General features: G+C 41.3%; 1 protein-coding gene across 3 annotated transcripts in view; it reads left to right on the top strand.

Annotated features, from left to right (window-relative positions):
- Nucleotides 1-17856, top strand: part of SUPT3H (SPT3 homolog, SAGA and STAGA complex component) — a 322329-nt gene that overhangs the window by 254796 nt on the left and 49677 nt on the right. For 2 of the 3 annotated variants that reach the window (XM_080917254.1, XM_080917255.1), the window contains 2 exons: nt 3158-3268; nt 4329-4413. In XM_080917254.1, the coding sequence (XP_080773380.1) occupies nt 3158-3268; nt 4329-4406 (189 nt within the window). In that variant the 3' untranslated portion in view covers nt 4407-4413. Of the gene's footprint in view, nt 1-3157; nt 3269-4328; nt 4414-17856 lie in introns of those variants that run through there. The other variant, XM_080917256.1, reaches the window with a different exon arrangement.

The following is a 17856-nucleotide window of genomic DNA, read 5'->3' as shown; positions in this document are numbered from 1 at the left end:
AATGCCAACAGACCCTAAGCACCTTGGTAAGAAGCTGGGTATTGATATAAGGTCCATATTGAAATGGGAAAATATTACGAGGACTATAACCCTTAAGTCCCAAGTGTCTCTTTCAATGAACTCAATGGCAAACCAAGGCAATGTTGAAATGCACGTGGTAACTTTATTCATGTTAATGCTAGCAGGCATTGATAATGGCAGGTGAGCACACACTTCATAAAATGGAAAATTGAATGGCATTTTCACAAAAATGCATGCTTCCAGTTTTTATAAAGGCAAAGTTGACTTCATTTTTTTAAGGATAGCGTGATTCAGTGTATGTCATCTCCACATTTACAAACAGGAGTCGGAAGGTTTGGAGATGGCTCAGTGGTTAAGAGCACTGGCTAGTCTTGCAGAGGACCAGGTTCAATCCTCAGCAACCACATGGCCACTAACAGCCCTCTGTTAACTCCAGTTCCAGACATCTAGCACCCCCTTCTGGCTTCTTCTGGCACTTCATTCTTGTGAGGCACTGACTCCTCAAACAAAAGACCTATATGCAAAAAATAAATAAGTAAATTTTTTTTAATTAGCAAGGAGAGGTCATTTTTAACCTATGTTCTGCCATAGTCCGTTTAGACTACTAGAACAAAATTCTATAAACCTTTTGGCATAAAGCAAGAGAAATGTGTTCTTCACATTCCAAAGACTAGAGAATCCAAATTTAAGGTGCTGACAAATTCATTGACTAGTGATTGTATGAATATAGGTTTGTGCACAGTCATCTAACCTCACATGGGGGTAGGAGTGAGGATTCCACCCTCATATTACCTCCTAAGCCATTGGACATTAAGATCTCAGCATAGAAATCTGGAGCAGACCGGTATATTCAGGCCATATATTCTGCTACTTGAGTGTTCCCAGGTCCTATCTCATGGCCATTGCTAAGTTAAGAGGTTCAAGGCAAAATCTTATACAAACAGAACCAAATTTGTTGGTGAACTTAGCAGAACTCTTGCCTTTACCACGAGTTAAGAAATAAAAACTAAATCCAATTTGCAAACAGGAAACGGTGAATTTAGGGGAATACCACAGGGGAATTATACTTAGGAAGGCTTAGGACTTCACTTAGCACATAGGATGCTGACCTTGGTGTCTGTTTCTTCCTCTTGACTTCCACCTGGAAGATTTTCCCTCTATCATCTAAATTCAGCTCAGTGCTCACACACATTCCCCTCCTTGACAGGCGTCAGCTTTTCAGGCAGATGGGTGAAGGACAAAGCAGGACAGACACACTGAAGAGGCTTTGCCTTCATCTGGGATTCGCAGTTGCATTCTATTTATATCTATTCCAAGTGTGAAATGGACTCAACTCGAAGAAATACTGTATTCTTTTATATCATTATCAAATTGAGGTTAAGAAGTTATCTTAGTCCATGTTGATGTGGACACAGGAGAGGTAGAAGCTCTCTGTGGCTTCCGATGGGCTTGTTTGAACTCTGTTACAAAATAGTCTTTGTTAGGTTCAGCTTGGAGAACTAGCCGATATCCTTGTTTGGCAGGAACGTTTATTGTTTTGCTAATTTGTATGTAGACTAAAAGTATGTTTTCAAATTTCAGGGAAGACTGATAATGAAAATAAGTCTTCCTCTGGCCTGTCTTCTAGCCAGCCCTTCACCCCGTGGGAGAACCGAGGTCTTGTGTTCAAAACCCTCACAGAGATGGCCCATGCTTAATTGGATAAACACTATTCAGTCTTTCTTTTCGATAAGCAGCAACACAGCATCTTATCATTTTTCATAGGACATATCTTAGGAATTGCACTGTGAGAGTGGTTCCAGAAGGGCTCCATAAAGGGTGTCATCTCTGTTGCTTGAATGCCTGTGTCATATTTCCTTTGTCCAATCCTACTGGTTATCAACCCAAACAGCAATAGATTAACTCTTCATGTGTGTGTTTATATGTAGGATTTTGTACTTGACACTGATCCTCAGAGGGTCTACACACAGAATTCCATTTCCTATGAAGAATTATGGTGCCAAACTTGTAAAACTTATTCTAAATGTTGCAGTAGTTTTAGGTCAGGAAAACAAATAATGTTAACTGGGTTTCTATGAATGGGTTCTAGAACACATTTACAGTAACACGGAGACTGACTGAATAGTTCTTTCTCTTAGTACAGTTGATGGGCTGATGCCTGCTGCTTCCGTTAGCTTTCAGTGCATATTGTGTCATTTTTTATCCTTAAAATGTGATCTGATCCCAATAATAGCATTCTAGCATGTCACTGTAACTTTATGAGGTTTGCATTTCAATTCATTTCATTTCCACAGCCATACTATAAAGTGCCCAGAATTACTAATTTACAGTGTCCTAATTTACAGATGGGGAAAAAAATGTCTAATACCCAGAGATACTGACAAAGCTGGTAAGAGATAGGCTATGGTCTGGACCCAAGTAGTTGGGCCCTACACCAACTAGGAGAGTTCACAAAGCATCTTAATTGTTTAAAACTATATCACACATATGAGGATGTGTGTACACACACACACACACACACATAGTTTCTTAAGTTTGTTCATAGTATTTCTCTTTCTTATGTCTTTGTGATTTCAAATATGCCTTTCATAGAAGGGATAAAATACAAAGGTTTTCTCTTTATCACACAGACACCTTAAATATTGGGAATCAAATTAAATGGTCTTCTATGACAGTTGCCAATATGACAAATATGTGGCCAGTTTGCATTTTTCATTTTAAATTCACGACTCAAATCATTTCAAAAATATGCCCAAGAATCTCCCAAGAAACATTTATAATAATAAATGTTTGAGTTTTTTTTCTTTAAAGAGCTTCCTGTGGGTCTTGCAACAAGTCCCTGTGACACTTTCTGCCAGCACACAAGTGGCTGTGCTTTCCTACCTGACATGTAAGCTTGGGTGAAATATTAGAGGCATAAAAACTGCATTTGGTGTGTCTGCTCTGACAGGGTCATGGAAAGGTCATCTTTGATTTGTTAATGGAACTTTCTTTTTAGATGAAGTACATGGTGACAGTGATGTGCATCCTAAGGGAAAATGGTCCATTTTATAAAGGTTTATTTTCATATTTTATACACTGTAGTTCTGTTGTATGTTTTTGATTTAGTAACAATTTATGTGTTTTTCTGTCCCAGAGCACTGCGGCCTGTGGTGTCGAGGCTCACAGCGATGCCATCCAGCCTGGCCACATCAGAGAGGCGGTTCGACGCTACGGCCACAAGATTGGCCCTCTCTCCCCATTCACGGTGCGTAATAACAGAGTTATAAAAAGTTATATTTATAATCTGAAGGAATCTTGATTTTCAAGTGGTCAAATGAAGCGATGGAATTGTTGAAAGCAATTTGTGGCGGCTGTAATTTTGTTGTATAAAAGTAGCATAATTCTCTTGGGAAATAAGTCAGTCATTTTTGTCTCTTTTTGGAAGGGCAACTTTTTTCTACAAAATATTATTTTCTTTCAATTACATATTAAGCTTTTTGTTGGAGCTTATAGTTTCTATTTTTTTCAAAGCTTAAGTTTACAAAACTTTTTGTCAAATTATATGTATCCGAACGTTGCTAGAAGCGTTTTGTATTTAGAGTCGGTTAGACTGGCACAGCCACTTCTATCAGATGTCCTTTTCCTAAACATACTTTGAGTTGGAAGAAGAAGAAATGATTTCTGTGCTGGCTTTGAACAGGGCTCAACTGCAGACAGGCTTTCACATCTTTAAATAATTTGAAGGCTTATAATCAGGGCTTGTTTTTAATGGAGAGCTGAAGACTTGACATTTCAGTAGCCTCAAGAGTGAGTGTGTGTGTGTGAGAGTTCTAAGTGCTCATCCTATAGCCTTTGCCTATATCTTTACTAATATTCATGGAAGTGTGTCCAGCTCCCTCTCTGCTTCCAAGAAATGGGGTTTGACCTTCAGAAAGGGGGCTCTGTTTGCATAGTATTTTGAAGATTCATCTATATTATAGTGTGTTGAGATTTTATTCTTTTATAAAGCTGAATAATATACCATCCCCAAAACTCTGATATATATATTCAGGTGTGTGTGTGTGTGTGTGTGTGTGTGTGTGTGTGTGTGTGTGTGTGCGTGCGCACATTTGAAATGACAAAATAAAATATATTTGCAGCCATCACAGGATGAGCTCTGTCATGCACTTGCAAGGCTGGAAAGCCTTTTGTGGCCTACACTCTCTGAGAGCTGTGACTCTGCCTCAGCATTTAAGACAACTAAAGGGGCTTGCGTCTAGGGGTACAGTTAGTTACATAGGTTATAATCATGCTTACATGTGGAACTTTATTCTCTCATTCTCTAGCTCCACAGAAAGTTACCTGATCCTATACAAACTCAGGGGGATAATGTATTTTTCTACTCGGCTATCAGGAGAAGCTGAAACAGATGTAGGCATCACACATGGGAATTGGTCATCAACACCCAGTGGACAGCTTCTCTGGCTGTCAAAGCTGCGGCTGGTGTTATATGAACCATTTTCAGCCTTTGCTTCTGTGAGCTGTGCTTGAGCTTGAAGCTAGGTGACCGTGGAGGTAAACCGTCCCAGCCTCTGCATGGAGATTTAGGACACAGCCTACGGTGTTGAGGAGGCTAACCACCCGTTGCCTAGCCACGTGGGAGCTGCTTCAGCTTCAAGTGTCAATACTCCAGCAAGTTAAAATACCTGTAAGTATAGGAAGTACGTGTGCCAGGATGTCCACAGTGCTAATATACATAGCCTACACATCGGCTCAATTTAAGGAGATAGGTTTTCATTTTAAAAGGGAGACTTATGTTATAATTATACCATGAAACCGTCTGCCCGATCCTGTGACTCAGACTGGGCCGTTCCTTAGACTGTGGGAGAGAACAGACTTGCAGCTGAGGTTACCCTCTGGGGTACAGTGGGGTCTTTGCTGTCTGTGAAGTTCCTCATCTGTTCTGATATTGGCTGGGAGTAGACACCCCAGGCCATGGGTTACTTGTTCTCTTTTCCAGATGTGTTGTAATTAAGCATTTCCATATGGCATCATTAGTGTTAAAGGGAGGATTAGTTGTGTGTTTATTAGATAAAAATTGCTTTGAGCTAGATCTGAACCTAGAGTAAAGTATATTCTTTTTTTAATTTTTATTGAATTTTTTCCATACAATATATTTTGATCATATTCTTTTGCTCCCCTCCTTTCTCTCAGAAGCGGGAGGGAGATAGTACAAAAAATTAAAATCAAAACAAATATAGTGAGTAAGACGAAAAATAAAAAAATCACACCCCAAATTTACGGAGTCTATTTTCTATTGGCCAACTACTCCTGGGCATGGGGCCTTTCTGGGAGTGTGGCTAATACGCCCGGTGACACTCCCTCCATTGGAAAACACTGACTTTCCTTCTCCTAGCAGGCATCAGTCACAAAGCACTTCTCAGGTAGGGGTGCTCTGTCCACGTACACTCCCCACTGGGCTTGTGTCTGGTTGGAACTTGTGCAGGTCTTATGCCTGCTGCACAGTCTCTATCAGTTCATTCGGGATCAACCTAAAGAACATTTGTAACAACCTGCTGCACTCCGAGATTATAAAAGCAGTAACACAAAGTCCCGGTTTGGACATGAAGACCCCACACATAACATCACCAACCACGAAGGTTCATGAGCAATGGCTTTGTAACAGCCATCTGCAGCTGTGCATGTCTAACACCCAAAACGTCAATTAACGAAGCAGGTAGGCCTTCACTTCAGCCATTCTGAGTCATTGTCAGTTCTTTCCCTTGCATTTTGCATTTGATTAGTTTTTCTTCGTGGAATTTGTTGTATGACTTTAGGTATCATGTTTGGGGCACCTCTGAAATCTCATTTCTACTTGCTGATCCTCAGGTTTCTTGGTTGTTACACTTAAATGTCACCTTCATACTCCACCCCACAGCCAGTATTTAGATGACTTCATTACTCATACTTTTTTCTGCTCTTGGAAGCCTAACAGCAGGATTTTGTATTTCCAAATGGAGCCAGTGCTTCATAATTCTGTTCCGATGGTGTCTTCAGCAAGATTGAGAGGAGAAAGAGAGAACTCTCATTTTACCTGGCCCCTGCAGTACTACCTTACCTGGAGAAACCAGGGAGTTTGTTAACAAAAAAGTATTTGGGCCCATTTGGAAACCTTCTGGTGTTACCAGAAACTAGTACTTTCCTCTAACATTTACAGTGATTTGCTTTTTCTGGACCTTTATTTTGTGGTGGTAGTCAGCATCTCATATTAATTTAATCACCCAATGTAGCTGGGCTGCTTTAAAGGGGTGTGTGTGTGTGTGTGTGTGTGTGTGTGTGTGTGTGTGTGTGTTTTCAGCAACAGGACATTTGGGGCAGCACAAAAGTGATAGTCAATCAAACACAGGAACATTCCACAGAATGCTAGAATTATCAAAATAACTTCAGAGAAGGAAACTTAGTTTTTTTCTAATACAGTATTACATGCTTTGCTCAACAAATATGAACTGTTAAACTAGTATTTAACTTACTAATTTAGTTGCATTGTTAATTTTACAACAAAAATGAACTGTTTTAAATTTAGAATTTACAACACCAAGACTGATAGGTGCTCTTACAATACCCAGCATATATTTAAGGTCATATGCAAAGTACGAAAAATGTTCAGAGGAAAAAGCATGCCTTGGTTTCCTGACTGGTGCTGCAATTATGGTTTGATTTAGACCAAGTCCCCTAGGCTGTGTATTCAGGAATTGAACATTACACCCCCACATGCTGCCTCTGCATGACCTCAAGCTGTGAGAAGAGAAAATTCAGAACCCATGTGTCAGTCAGATGTGAAGTCTCCCTGGCACCTGGGTAGGCTTTCCTACTGGTTGGAGTCACTTGCTATTCTGGGCATGGGCCCAGCATGTGGAGTAGGCTCCAGTTCTGGAAACATCTTGACTGATTATTGGCAGAGGTCATGAGAGAGCCCGGTGTCAGACTCTGAATTTGCCCAGGTGCATTCAAGGTGATTTTGGGGCCCTGGCCCCTGGTGGGCACCAGGGAGGTGGTTTTGAGTTCCTTCTCTGGCTCCAGAAGTTCAGTCTTGTGTATAGGTTGCTGTCAATTCCAATTTAACCACTTACACAGACTTCGGGGTTTCCAGTAGAGAAGTTAGGGACTCTGTTTCTGGCTTTGACTCATATTCTATGTTCCAGGTCCCACCCCAAACACAGATGATCATTAAAATTAGGTAAGCATTTAATAAGGAAATACTTATACCTGATAAGCCTTTCTCATCTAGGCATGCTGTCTGTGGTGAGAGGAAAAAAAGAGAAAAGAAAGCCATCCTAGAGTCTGTATTGTCTCTGGGAGACCATTAGCTAAAGACAGGGTCCCTGCTTGCACTGAACCAATCTCACTTCAGTGTTAACGATTAGGCAAGGGATGTCTCACCCACACAGTGCACTCACAAATGGCTAAGAAAAGAGGCAAAGCCTCTCTGTGTGCTGCTGTGAGCTTACTCTTCATCACTTACCAGAACTGGTGCAATTCAAAGCCACACTTAAAATGACAGAATGAAGCTCATTTCATGTATTTCTAAAGGCAGCACTTGATTTCTGAGTATGGTAGTGGTCCTCTTGACAGTGTTGGTACTTCTACTTCATGACACAGTATAAAAGGTCAATGTTAGCATCATCCATATCCTGAACCTCCCTATAGCTACTGTGTCTCCACTTGATTCAGGAAATACTTGCTACAAATCATGTTAAAAATATGTGGGGCTGATGTGGCTGATGTAAAGGGGGACTGTGCTCCTGCTTGCTCCTGTTACTAAAAGGCAGAGTGTCTAGGAATCAGAAAAAGCTTCAACATGCCTGAGCAAACCAGGAAGCATTTAGAGGGTCATTTACATTTGAACCAAATTTGCCAGGCAAAGGCAAATGAGTGACAGTTTTTAAAAGGCTGGAAGAACAGAAATCTAGGAAGACTCAGGAAGGCAGTATGGCTGCTCAGGCACATGTGAGAGTCAGCCTAGACAGGAATCAGAGAAGCTCAAGTTTCCAAGAGCCCCACAAACTCCCTATGTAGCCAGGGATGACTTTGAACTTCTGATCCTCTTTCCACCTCCTCATCAAGTGCTGGGGATGCTTCTCCAGCATGCCAGTGCATGTCTGTGCTGGGTATGAAATCTGAGACTTGAGCATACTCAACAAGCATTCTGCCAAGGGAGCTATTTCCCCAGCCCCAGAAGGATTCTAATTCAAAGCAAGATTACCTAGGCTTATCTTAAAAGTTTAGATAGCTGATGTCATCAAGGAGATATTTTAGTTGGGGGGGGGGGGGGCAAGGAGTGGATTTGAACAGTCCTGTATTAGAGAATATAATTCAGATGGCAATAGGGAGAGTTCCCGAGATAAACACCAAAGAGGTGGCCACTGCACAGTGTAGCAATAGGAAGCCAGAAGAGTCTCTCCTGGGGTCAGAATAATGAAAATGAAGAAGACAGACTGTGTTCAGGAACTATTTGTCCTACAGGATAAGTGGAGCAGCACTCTTCATGAGAGAACAAAGTGTGGCCAGTACAATGTGTGCCACCATGCACACAGTTAGCATGCTCTTAGGATTAAAGTCGGTGTGCAGCAGCCTGCTGAGAACTCGAGTTTAAAGACTCAACACAGAGACTGATTTCCAGAGGATTCCTGGTTGGTGCCCTGGAGGCTTGCTTGCTAAGGAGCATGAACAGTGCTTAATGCATAAATGACCTAAACACAAAAATAGATACTCTAGCTTTCTGTTTGATTTTTATGGAGATATTCCTTTCTGACCCAAAAGTCCCACGTATTATGCTGGTTTGATAAACAAATAGACTTTCTAATCCACTGATGGATTTGGTCTTGCATTCTTCAAAGATAACTGTAATGTAGCCGGGGTCTGAGTGTTGCTCCAGTGTAGAAGGCATATGTGCAACAGCTTCCTACCCTAGTCTGGGATTAGCACCTATGGCTGTGGGAGCCCTCTGTCCCTGGGTTTTCTGGAACCTGTGTCATCCTAGCTCAGTGCATCTGGCTGGAGACTGCTGCAGAGCCCACCGTCAGCTCCAAGTCAGCGCTCAGCGAGCACTTCCAGCCCTGAGAGGCTTCGTCTCAGTTTTAGATTTTTTTTTTTCTTGCCCTTTCTGCTAAAAGTCCCTCCTTCAGATTTATGAAAGAAAACATTTCTTTCTGTAAAAGGTTTTTGTACACCCGCATCTGGAAGTGTTTATTTCGGTGGCATGTAAGCTATCTGTGGATTTAGTTAGCACCAGACCCCCTTTTGTGTACTTCTGCCTTAAAAATGTTATAAATGATCTTATTGAATTTGAGCCAGTGTGCACATGGCTTGGCTGATTGCTGCATATATCCTTTACCTGCCAGTCACCTTTGATTTATGTTCCTTCTGCTAAGCTTTTGCCTTCCAAAAATGGTGCCACTGAACTGTCCTCTAAATCATCTTATTGGTTAAATTACTCCAAGATGAGTTGGTATGCTTTTGGTTGCCTACAGACAGAAGAATTTATATTTTCTGCCCATACCCACTCCTAGCAAAGCCACTTACAGTGGAGGATTGGACAGGCTATGTCATCGATCTCCTGATTCCAAATGAATACCATCTGAAGCACTGTGCCAAGTTAAGACCAAAGCAAGAGAAAAGGGATCTTTGGCATCCACTGATGCTGGGATCCCTTCTTCTGCAGATATGGCTACATCTTGAGCTGAATCTGATATGAAGGCATCTTTTCATTTCTCAGAGAAAAACAAGGCCCTTCACATTAAAATAATAGAAATAAAGCAAGCAAAAAAGTTTTATCAGAAGGGCCAAGCTTTTGAGGCCCTGACCTGGATGTTCCCTGGAGCAATGCTAGTGGCTTGAGGTGGCTGAAGGTGGCTGTTTGTGGTGGGTTCAAAGTATTTCCCATTTCTTAAGAGCCAATTCTTCAGCAGGACAAAATGATGCAGCACTTTAAGCCTGTTTTCTAAAAGCTCATCCATTATTGAACATGCCACCTAAACTGATGTAGATTACCAACTGTACCATTGAGTCACCCTAGTTCACTTACCTAACAAGTGAGTTTGCTGGTAAGGAAACCAACTTAGATGCTAAAACTTGGCACCACCAATGCAGTTTTTTAAATCTGACTTATGTGCTCGTATCTCACTTCAGAAACTTCACATCTATCTGCTCTTCCCCATTTCGTACAATAGTAGAGGGAAATGTTAAACTTCGTGGTTGTGCATAAAATGTAGTGGAAGCATTTTAAAATACTTTGACTCCACAAACCCCAGCATCCTAGTTCACAAATGATTGCAGGCAAAGCACACAATGAGACTGGTTGGCAGTGGTCCCACCAAGCCTGGAGGTATTTATTCCAAAGGACTCCCCAGACTCATTTAAAGTCCTGGAAATTTACATGGAGCACCAGTGCTCTGCCCAGGTGAAGCTGTCAGTCAGGCCTGCAGCGTGCTCTTCAGAAAGGCAGCACCAGCAGGGCTTCTGTTGTTAGAAACTGAGCACAGAGATGCAAGCCCTAGCTTTCCAACTGAGATCCCTAAAGGAGATGTAGAGCTCATGTGTGCATGTATTCCTGCGAGTTTAGCCTCCAAGTCTTTATTAATGCTATTTCGTATGAGTTACTGTTTTACATTCTACTGTCTTTAATGGATTTTCAGTATTTTGAGTCAACTTGCTTGAGTCACAGTTTTATTTATCATTTGTAAAAATTATGAGTATTAGGAACCTTTGAAAGTATCCAGCACAATCCCAATGTATAGAGTGTTCTAGAAAAAAAAGTACTAATGAGCATTTTCCTTGAAGATCATCAAAATTCAAAAGTACAGATTATAGTAATAGCTTGTCGGTGATACCCTCCAGAGCAGCATAGAGGGGAGGCCCTGGCGTAACATGAGCAGGAGGTGGAGACCCAGGCCACTGGATAGCCTTCCTATGACTGATGAGAAAATTTCTGTTTCTGTGTCTTTTTAGCATACATAGAATGATGATAATGTGGTTAAGCCAGAAACACAGTCTCTTGAGATCCCTGAATGCTAGACTCCTTCCCTGCTCTGCATGTTTGCCTTTGTGTGGGCAAGCATGTCCATGCTGAGCAAAGTTTCACTTCCGGCCGTGGTGGCATTACTAACCACATGTGGGGAGGGAAGCTTAGAGGCAGAAGGGTATGGTAAAAAGATGAAAAGCTGCAGAAACTGTGGCTTCCAAAAAGTCACTGCCAGAAGCTTTTCCAGGAACGAGAGCTTAGAGGAGTTGGAAACTTTAGGTTGGAAGGAAAAACTGAATGTTGGAAATGCATTGTCAACTTGCTTTAATTGTAGGTTTCCAACTTGGGGTGCAAAAGGCTCCTTACCTGGAAGCTACTCCTACTGGCACTGTCACTGAGCCTGGGGTTGTTCCTGGTGGAGTGTCATCATCCAGTCTTAAACTGTTCTGTGTACCTGGGAAAATGTAGTTTCAGAGTTGTCCACTGATAATACTTAAGCTAGTGACTAAGATGACCTTTAGTCAACTGAGTTAGTCTATTGAAGAAGGATCTTGTTACTCAAGACAGGTGTGGATACCACTCCCAATCTGAGAATGATGGGAAATCTCTGCTATCGGTTGCTCCCAGTGTCTGGCATTTATGTACTCTGCTGTCATATGAAACTGAAAGGTATTCTCCAGTTCCCTTGGTGGAAAGAGAAATACTGTACTGTTACATGAACAAACTCTCTGAGGCTGTTCTTCCTGACAGGAATCCAGCATTTCTTGCATCTTTGGTTGAGAGAATTCTGCCACTATCTTAACATGAATCTGAACACCACTTTTAAGTGTTGTTACTTTCTTTAAAAATCAAGTTCTAGAGAAATTTTCCTTTGAAGACTTGCAGGTCTGCTGACCCTGGGAGTTCTTGGTAATGTTGGTTATACAGGAACAATGCAGATCCCATCCCTTATATTTCTCAGATTATAGACTATCTCTCCCTGATCCAGTACTAGTCTCCAACCAATTCCCTCCAAGATATTTCATATTTCCCAGTCAGATTGAAACTTGTTCCTCATCAGTCCTGGTGAGATGAAGGGAGTGCACTAAGCATATAGAGCCTCCCAGAAACAAACAATACTTTGTTTCATTTTGCTTACTTTGAGCATCATATAAAAGACAAGCAAATAGATGCACAGATTTATAGAACAATGGTGGGAATGGCATAATCCAGTTTCAATCTCCCTGGCCTATATAAGTGAATGGTCTATGACCTCTCAGTAGTTTACAGAGACCCTCGGGGCCGCCAGAAGAATGAGTGACTGCATTGCCATCCATCTGTGGGCCTCTTCAGGAGTTCTGGCCGTGTAAAAGTGAAATGTTTGTGTCAGTCATATTGAAGGAAATGGACCCAGCCTCTGCTCCTCCCATCAGGCTGCAGTCTTAGCTGGAGCTAACCACCTGTGGGCTGACTTGGTACTCAGCACCTCATTCAGTACTAAGATAGAGGGGAGGGCTATACTCCAAGACTCCAGGACAAATCTTTGAACTTCACTAAGGAGATTATCATTTTGCCCGTGGTATTATGCAGAGTAAAAACAAAACATCTGATCTCCGTGCTTTTAACTTTAACACAAAACTAATCTTATTTCCACAGATGTTCTTGGGAGCATTTTTCATCTTGGGAGTGAAAGTAGTTTGGGATTAGAATATTGTTCTTTGCAATGTACTTAATGAAGTAATGTTTTGTTCGCATGGCCATAACTTTTAAACTGAAAACTTCCAGTAGGAACTGGAGTTGTGTTTAACTACCAGTCAGTATTGAAGCCACAGTTTTAGGAAGGAAGCTGTGCCGTGCTGTGGCAGGGGACCGAAGCAACATAATCCGTTCTAGAAGCAGCCAGCTGACAGGATCTGAAGAACTCCAACTAGCAAAAGCATTTTCATACTAGCACAGATGTGTTGCAGATCATAGACAGCCCTGCTTTTCTGATAAAAGTGCCTTTGTTAGTGGTATGACCCTGTACAGCCTCAGACACATTTTTATGATGCATTTTTATGCATAGCCATCAATTAGGAGAAAAGTCTAGACATCTTGTTTTCAAACTCTTCTTGGAAAATTACCCCACATGCTGCTACAAAATATCTCAGGTCCCTACACACACAGGTTGTCCATATTCTGAGTGAAGCATTTCTCTTTTTGCCTCTGTTAAGAAATTCCCACCTTGTAGGATTTTTTTTTTTTGCCATGTGGCAAAACCAAAAACCAGACAGCAGCAGGTTGAAGATGGGACACCACATGTTCCTTCACTGGAGGAAAATTAACCTTTTTATGCCAAAGAAAAGCAGCTATCTCCAGAGATGCTGACACTTTACCTACTGTGAAGGAAATGGGGTGGAAGGGTGAGTCTCAAGGTCTCAGTCCAGGGAAACACAGGGTAAAGGAGTGTACCCCTGTATGCTCCAGCTGCTGCAAGAATGCCATCCCCCATAGGCAGACGAAGACAAGAGAAGAAGCCTCTTCCCACAGCCTCCACCACAGGAAGCCTAGTTCTCAGAGTCTGACTTTCTCGAGAGGCAGGGTTAGTTCTTGCTGGCCAGGGAGATCAGCGTCAGTACAGAAGAACCGTGGAAACATGAGGATGAATGCAATTATTCAGACACACATGGACAACTGCCACGTGGTCCTACGTGCATGCAGTTTCTAGACAGACAAATTCAGAGCATCAGAGAGCAGATCATAAGTTTTTAGACATGGGGCAGCAAGGAAAAATTCCTTTATTAATAGAGATTGTTTGGTCAGGGGTAAAGGAAAAGTTATAGAAAATAGTAGTCCTGGTTGTGATGATATTTTAAAAGTAACTATTGAAATTACACTTGAAATGAAATAGCCTGACAAGGGGGCACAGCACACCTGTGATCGCTGCATGAGGGAGGATGAGTTGAAGGCCAACCTGAGCTACACAGCAAGACCCTGCCCAAAATATAATATAATTCATTATAAATGGTTAAGATGACCATTTTCATGTTTGAAATGCTATACCATATCCCATCCACCAAGAAAAGACTGCTGTTTCTGTATGTCCTGGAGGTCTGTAGCTTGGCCTGCCCCTAAGTGAAAGGTAATGCAGTGTAGCGGGAAACAGCTTTGAAGTGTACAGTGCCAAGCTGGTTTTTAGCTTCATATTCCCATTCTGGTTTCCAGGTATACTCACGTGGATGTGATATCATTAAGAGCTCATGCCACTCTTAAATTTATCTATTTGTAGGTCTCTATGTAAAGTAGAATATCAGGATTCTTTGTGAGCAGCTGGCTAGTCATTCAACCTGCTCTTATTAAAAATGATACTAGACTCCTAGAGGCTAGAGAGGTAGTTCAGCCACTTAGAGCTCTTGCTGCTCTTGCAAAGGACCAATGTTTTGTTCTCAGAAACTACATGATTCACAACTGTCTTTAACTTCAGTTCCAAGGAATCCAAATGCTCTTCTGTCCTACACAGGTACCAGGCATACACATGGTTCACATACATACATGCAAGCAAACATACTCCTAAAAATAAATCTTTATAAAAAAATAATATCCTATTAAACTTTCAAAAACGAGAATTTAAAATCAGCTTTATTTATAATAATAAAATATCACAACAGCAAAGCCACCATAATGCCATCAACAGAGCTGAGAAAAAGAAAGCAAAATCATAGTATCGTCTATCAAGTGCCTCAGAGTAGTGTAGACTTTTGAACTTGTTAAGGTCAAAACTTGGCCAGTAATGATGTCCTTTGGAGTCATCTGAAAATTAATTATCTTGTTTTCTGGGTCTGGCCAAAGAACAAATTTAACTTTGCAACCAGTCAAACCCCTAGTATGAGACTGTTGACTAAAATCAGCTTAAGAGATTTAATTTTAAGGACTGGAAAATACAGTAGAAGAGGTCCAACAGCAGTGGATCCTCAGATTAACAGTAAACTGTGTCTGTGGGGCACTGAAATCAGTTTTGAATCACACTGTCAATAGTTGGTGTAAATATTGTTAACAAAAACTAACCAATAATGTTAGCAATCGCTTACAACACAAACAAACAGGAAGCTTACCACAATCATCTCTCTGCTTGGCTATTTCACTTACAAAAGAAATAAACAGTTTCCTTCTTCATTTAGAAGAAAATGTCTTTTCTAAATGAAATTTTAAAAAATAACTTGAACAAGGAAATTACAGTATTTGCCCAACTGTGAAAGAGAAAGCTCACAATATTCTTAAAGCCTGTGTCTACAGAGAATATTTCCTGTCTTATAAGTCAGAGTACGCTGTTGCTAGAAAAGCAGTGTTGGGATGCAGGGAGCTTTGTTGTTGTTTCTTGATATTTCACTTAAGTTCTATGAAGTGAGTTAGAGGATATACATGTTTGAACGGTTTCCGTTTTGTCATCAGAGCTTAGTTGGGACATTAAAGTAGTGCTTACTGATTTTGAAATACAAACTATAAGCAGTAAAGGATCCTGTAATGGAGGCCTGTGGTAGAATGCCTACATAGCATGCATGGTGCTGGGAATTCATTCCTTAGCAAGACACACTCACACTGCACTCAGGCACACACACACACACACACACACACACACACAGGGGTATATGAAAGCTCTAGAAATCATAGTTGACACTAACCCCATACACAGTAGAGGAACCTCGGAGGAAAGATAGGAGGCTGGGAAGATAGTCTGACCAGAACAAACCACAGCCTAACATGGGAGGGTGAGAAGCACAGCTATAGGTTTGGGCTGTGGGAAAGAATGGGGAGGAAGTAAGGCTTTCCAGGGAGACAGAGAACTGACCTGTGATTGCCCAGGACAGTGAGTTAGAAGAGACATAGGGAAGTGTCTGCTCAGCCACAGAATGCAGGCAGCAGCCTTCTTCCTGGAGAACACCTTGTGGCCTTCAGCATAAGCTACCAGTATGCATTCTAAAAAGCCCTTACTAATTTTTCTACCAGAAGTTTGAAGGTCCAAATTTCACTGTTTAGTTCAGTGTTACCATGTTTTGAACTTAACCATGGTACTTACACTCCAAAGAGTTAATCATTTCATAGCCTACAGATATTTCTGTCATGTAGCCCTATTGTAAAACTAAATTACCCAACTCTTTGAACATGAACCTTAGAGACTCCTTAGTAGCCATCCACCTGGTTTGAGGTGATTTTTATGGGCGATGGGTAGATGGAAAGAATCTCTCATTGGCCTGGAGCTTTGCACGTAGGCTACCTTTGCTGGCCAGCAAGCCTAAGGGATCTGTCTCTTCCTCCCATTGTAGATATCACAAGTATCACATCACCATGTTTGCAAGGCAAGCATTCTATCAGGTGAGCCTTCTTCCCAGCCCGTGTCTAGTTTTTAAGTACAAGTCTATGATTCTCTGCTTATCTGCAATATGGAAAAGCCAGTATCTAACTGGTTACCCCTCAAGTAAGTAAAAAAAGGGGGAGAAAATGAGTGAACTGCCACCATAACTTGTAAAATTGTAAGTAAATTGATCATGTAAGCATGCAGCCATGCCAAGTAGCATGAGAGAACATTGTGCCATATTCAAACCAGCCTAAGAAAAGACTAAAGTTCAGTTTCAACTATAGTTTCTACAGGGCATTTATCATTTCTTTCATCATCCTAAAATTGAAAGAAAAAATAATTAAATCATTGAGTGGTTTGTATCCATGTATATGTACATAAGTCCATAGTGGTTGGACCCATCAATAGTATATCAGGATCCCGTGTCCCCCACACCCTCCCCACCATTTGTGTTGGCTATTTCCTACATGGTAGCCATTCTGACTGGATAAGAGGATGTCTCCATGTAGTCTCAATTTGCAGTTTCTAATGGCTAAGGCTACTGAATATCCTTCATATATCTACTGGTCATTTATATGTCTTTCGGGAGCTGTCCAATTTGCTTGGCCATTTACTGTTAGTTCTTTGTATAGTTTGGATATTACTATCCTGCTGGATTAGTTCCTGACAGAGACTTGCTCTTCATCTGCTCGGTTGCTCCCTTTACTGGTGATGCTTTTTAATCCATGGTCTCATTTGTCACCCTTCTCCTCTCTCTTGAGCTATAGAGGACTTCTTAGAACCCTTTGCCTATTTCTTCTTGTTCTCCTCTACTATTTTCAGAGTTTCAGGTCTTGCACTAAGGTGTCTGCTCCAGTTTGAGTAGTTTTTTGTTTGATTGTTTGCTGTTAATTTGTTTTTTGTCTGTTTTGTGCAGTGTGGGAGGTTGGTATTTAGTCCTTCTATCCAGTTTTTTTTTTTTTTAAATCAGTTTTAGTATTCAGCTTTTCTGCCCCATTTGCTAAAGAAAAAAATGGTCTTTTTTTTTTCTTTACAGTGTTCGACACCTTTGTCAAGATTCAAGTAGCCATTGTTGTGTGGGTTTGTCTCTCCGTCCACCGTTGTTTTTCCACGGGTGAATGTTTGATGCTAGCACCGTACTGCTTGTGCTGCTGTGGCTCTGCAGGAGAACTGTGAGCCTCCTGCCGTTTGCTCACGGGCGCTTTGGCTGTTTGGAGCCTTCTGTGCATTTGGGATTGGTTTGGGTTTCGGCTATTTTGCTTTTCTGTTATATAAAGAATATGGGGACTTCAATGGGCTTGCAATAAATCATATATTACTTTTCCTCATAGCTAGAAATAAGAAGATAAATGTTCAGAGATGAGAGGCTTATCATTTAATATTCTCATTGCTATGCTTCAGGATATGTAAACAGATAAGAGAGATGACTTAGCAGTTAGGAACCCTTCCAGCTCTTCCAGAGGACCCAGGTATAGACACAGCTCATTGTTGTACATACTTCTCAGAGGACACATACCCTCTTCCAGCCCCCCACACTAATTCA

This window comes from Micromys minutus (assembly GCF_963924665.1).
Source record: "Micromys minutus genome assembly, chromosome: 5".
Lineage (NCBI taxonomy): Eukaryota > Metazoa > Chordata > Mammalia > Rodentia > Muridae > Micromys > Micromys minutus.
Note: the sequence above shows the minus strand (reverse complement) of the source record. Positions and strands in the feature narration are given on the sequence as shown.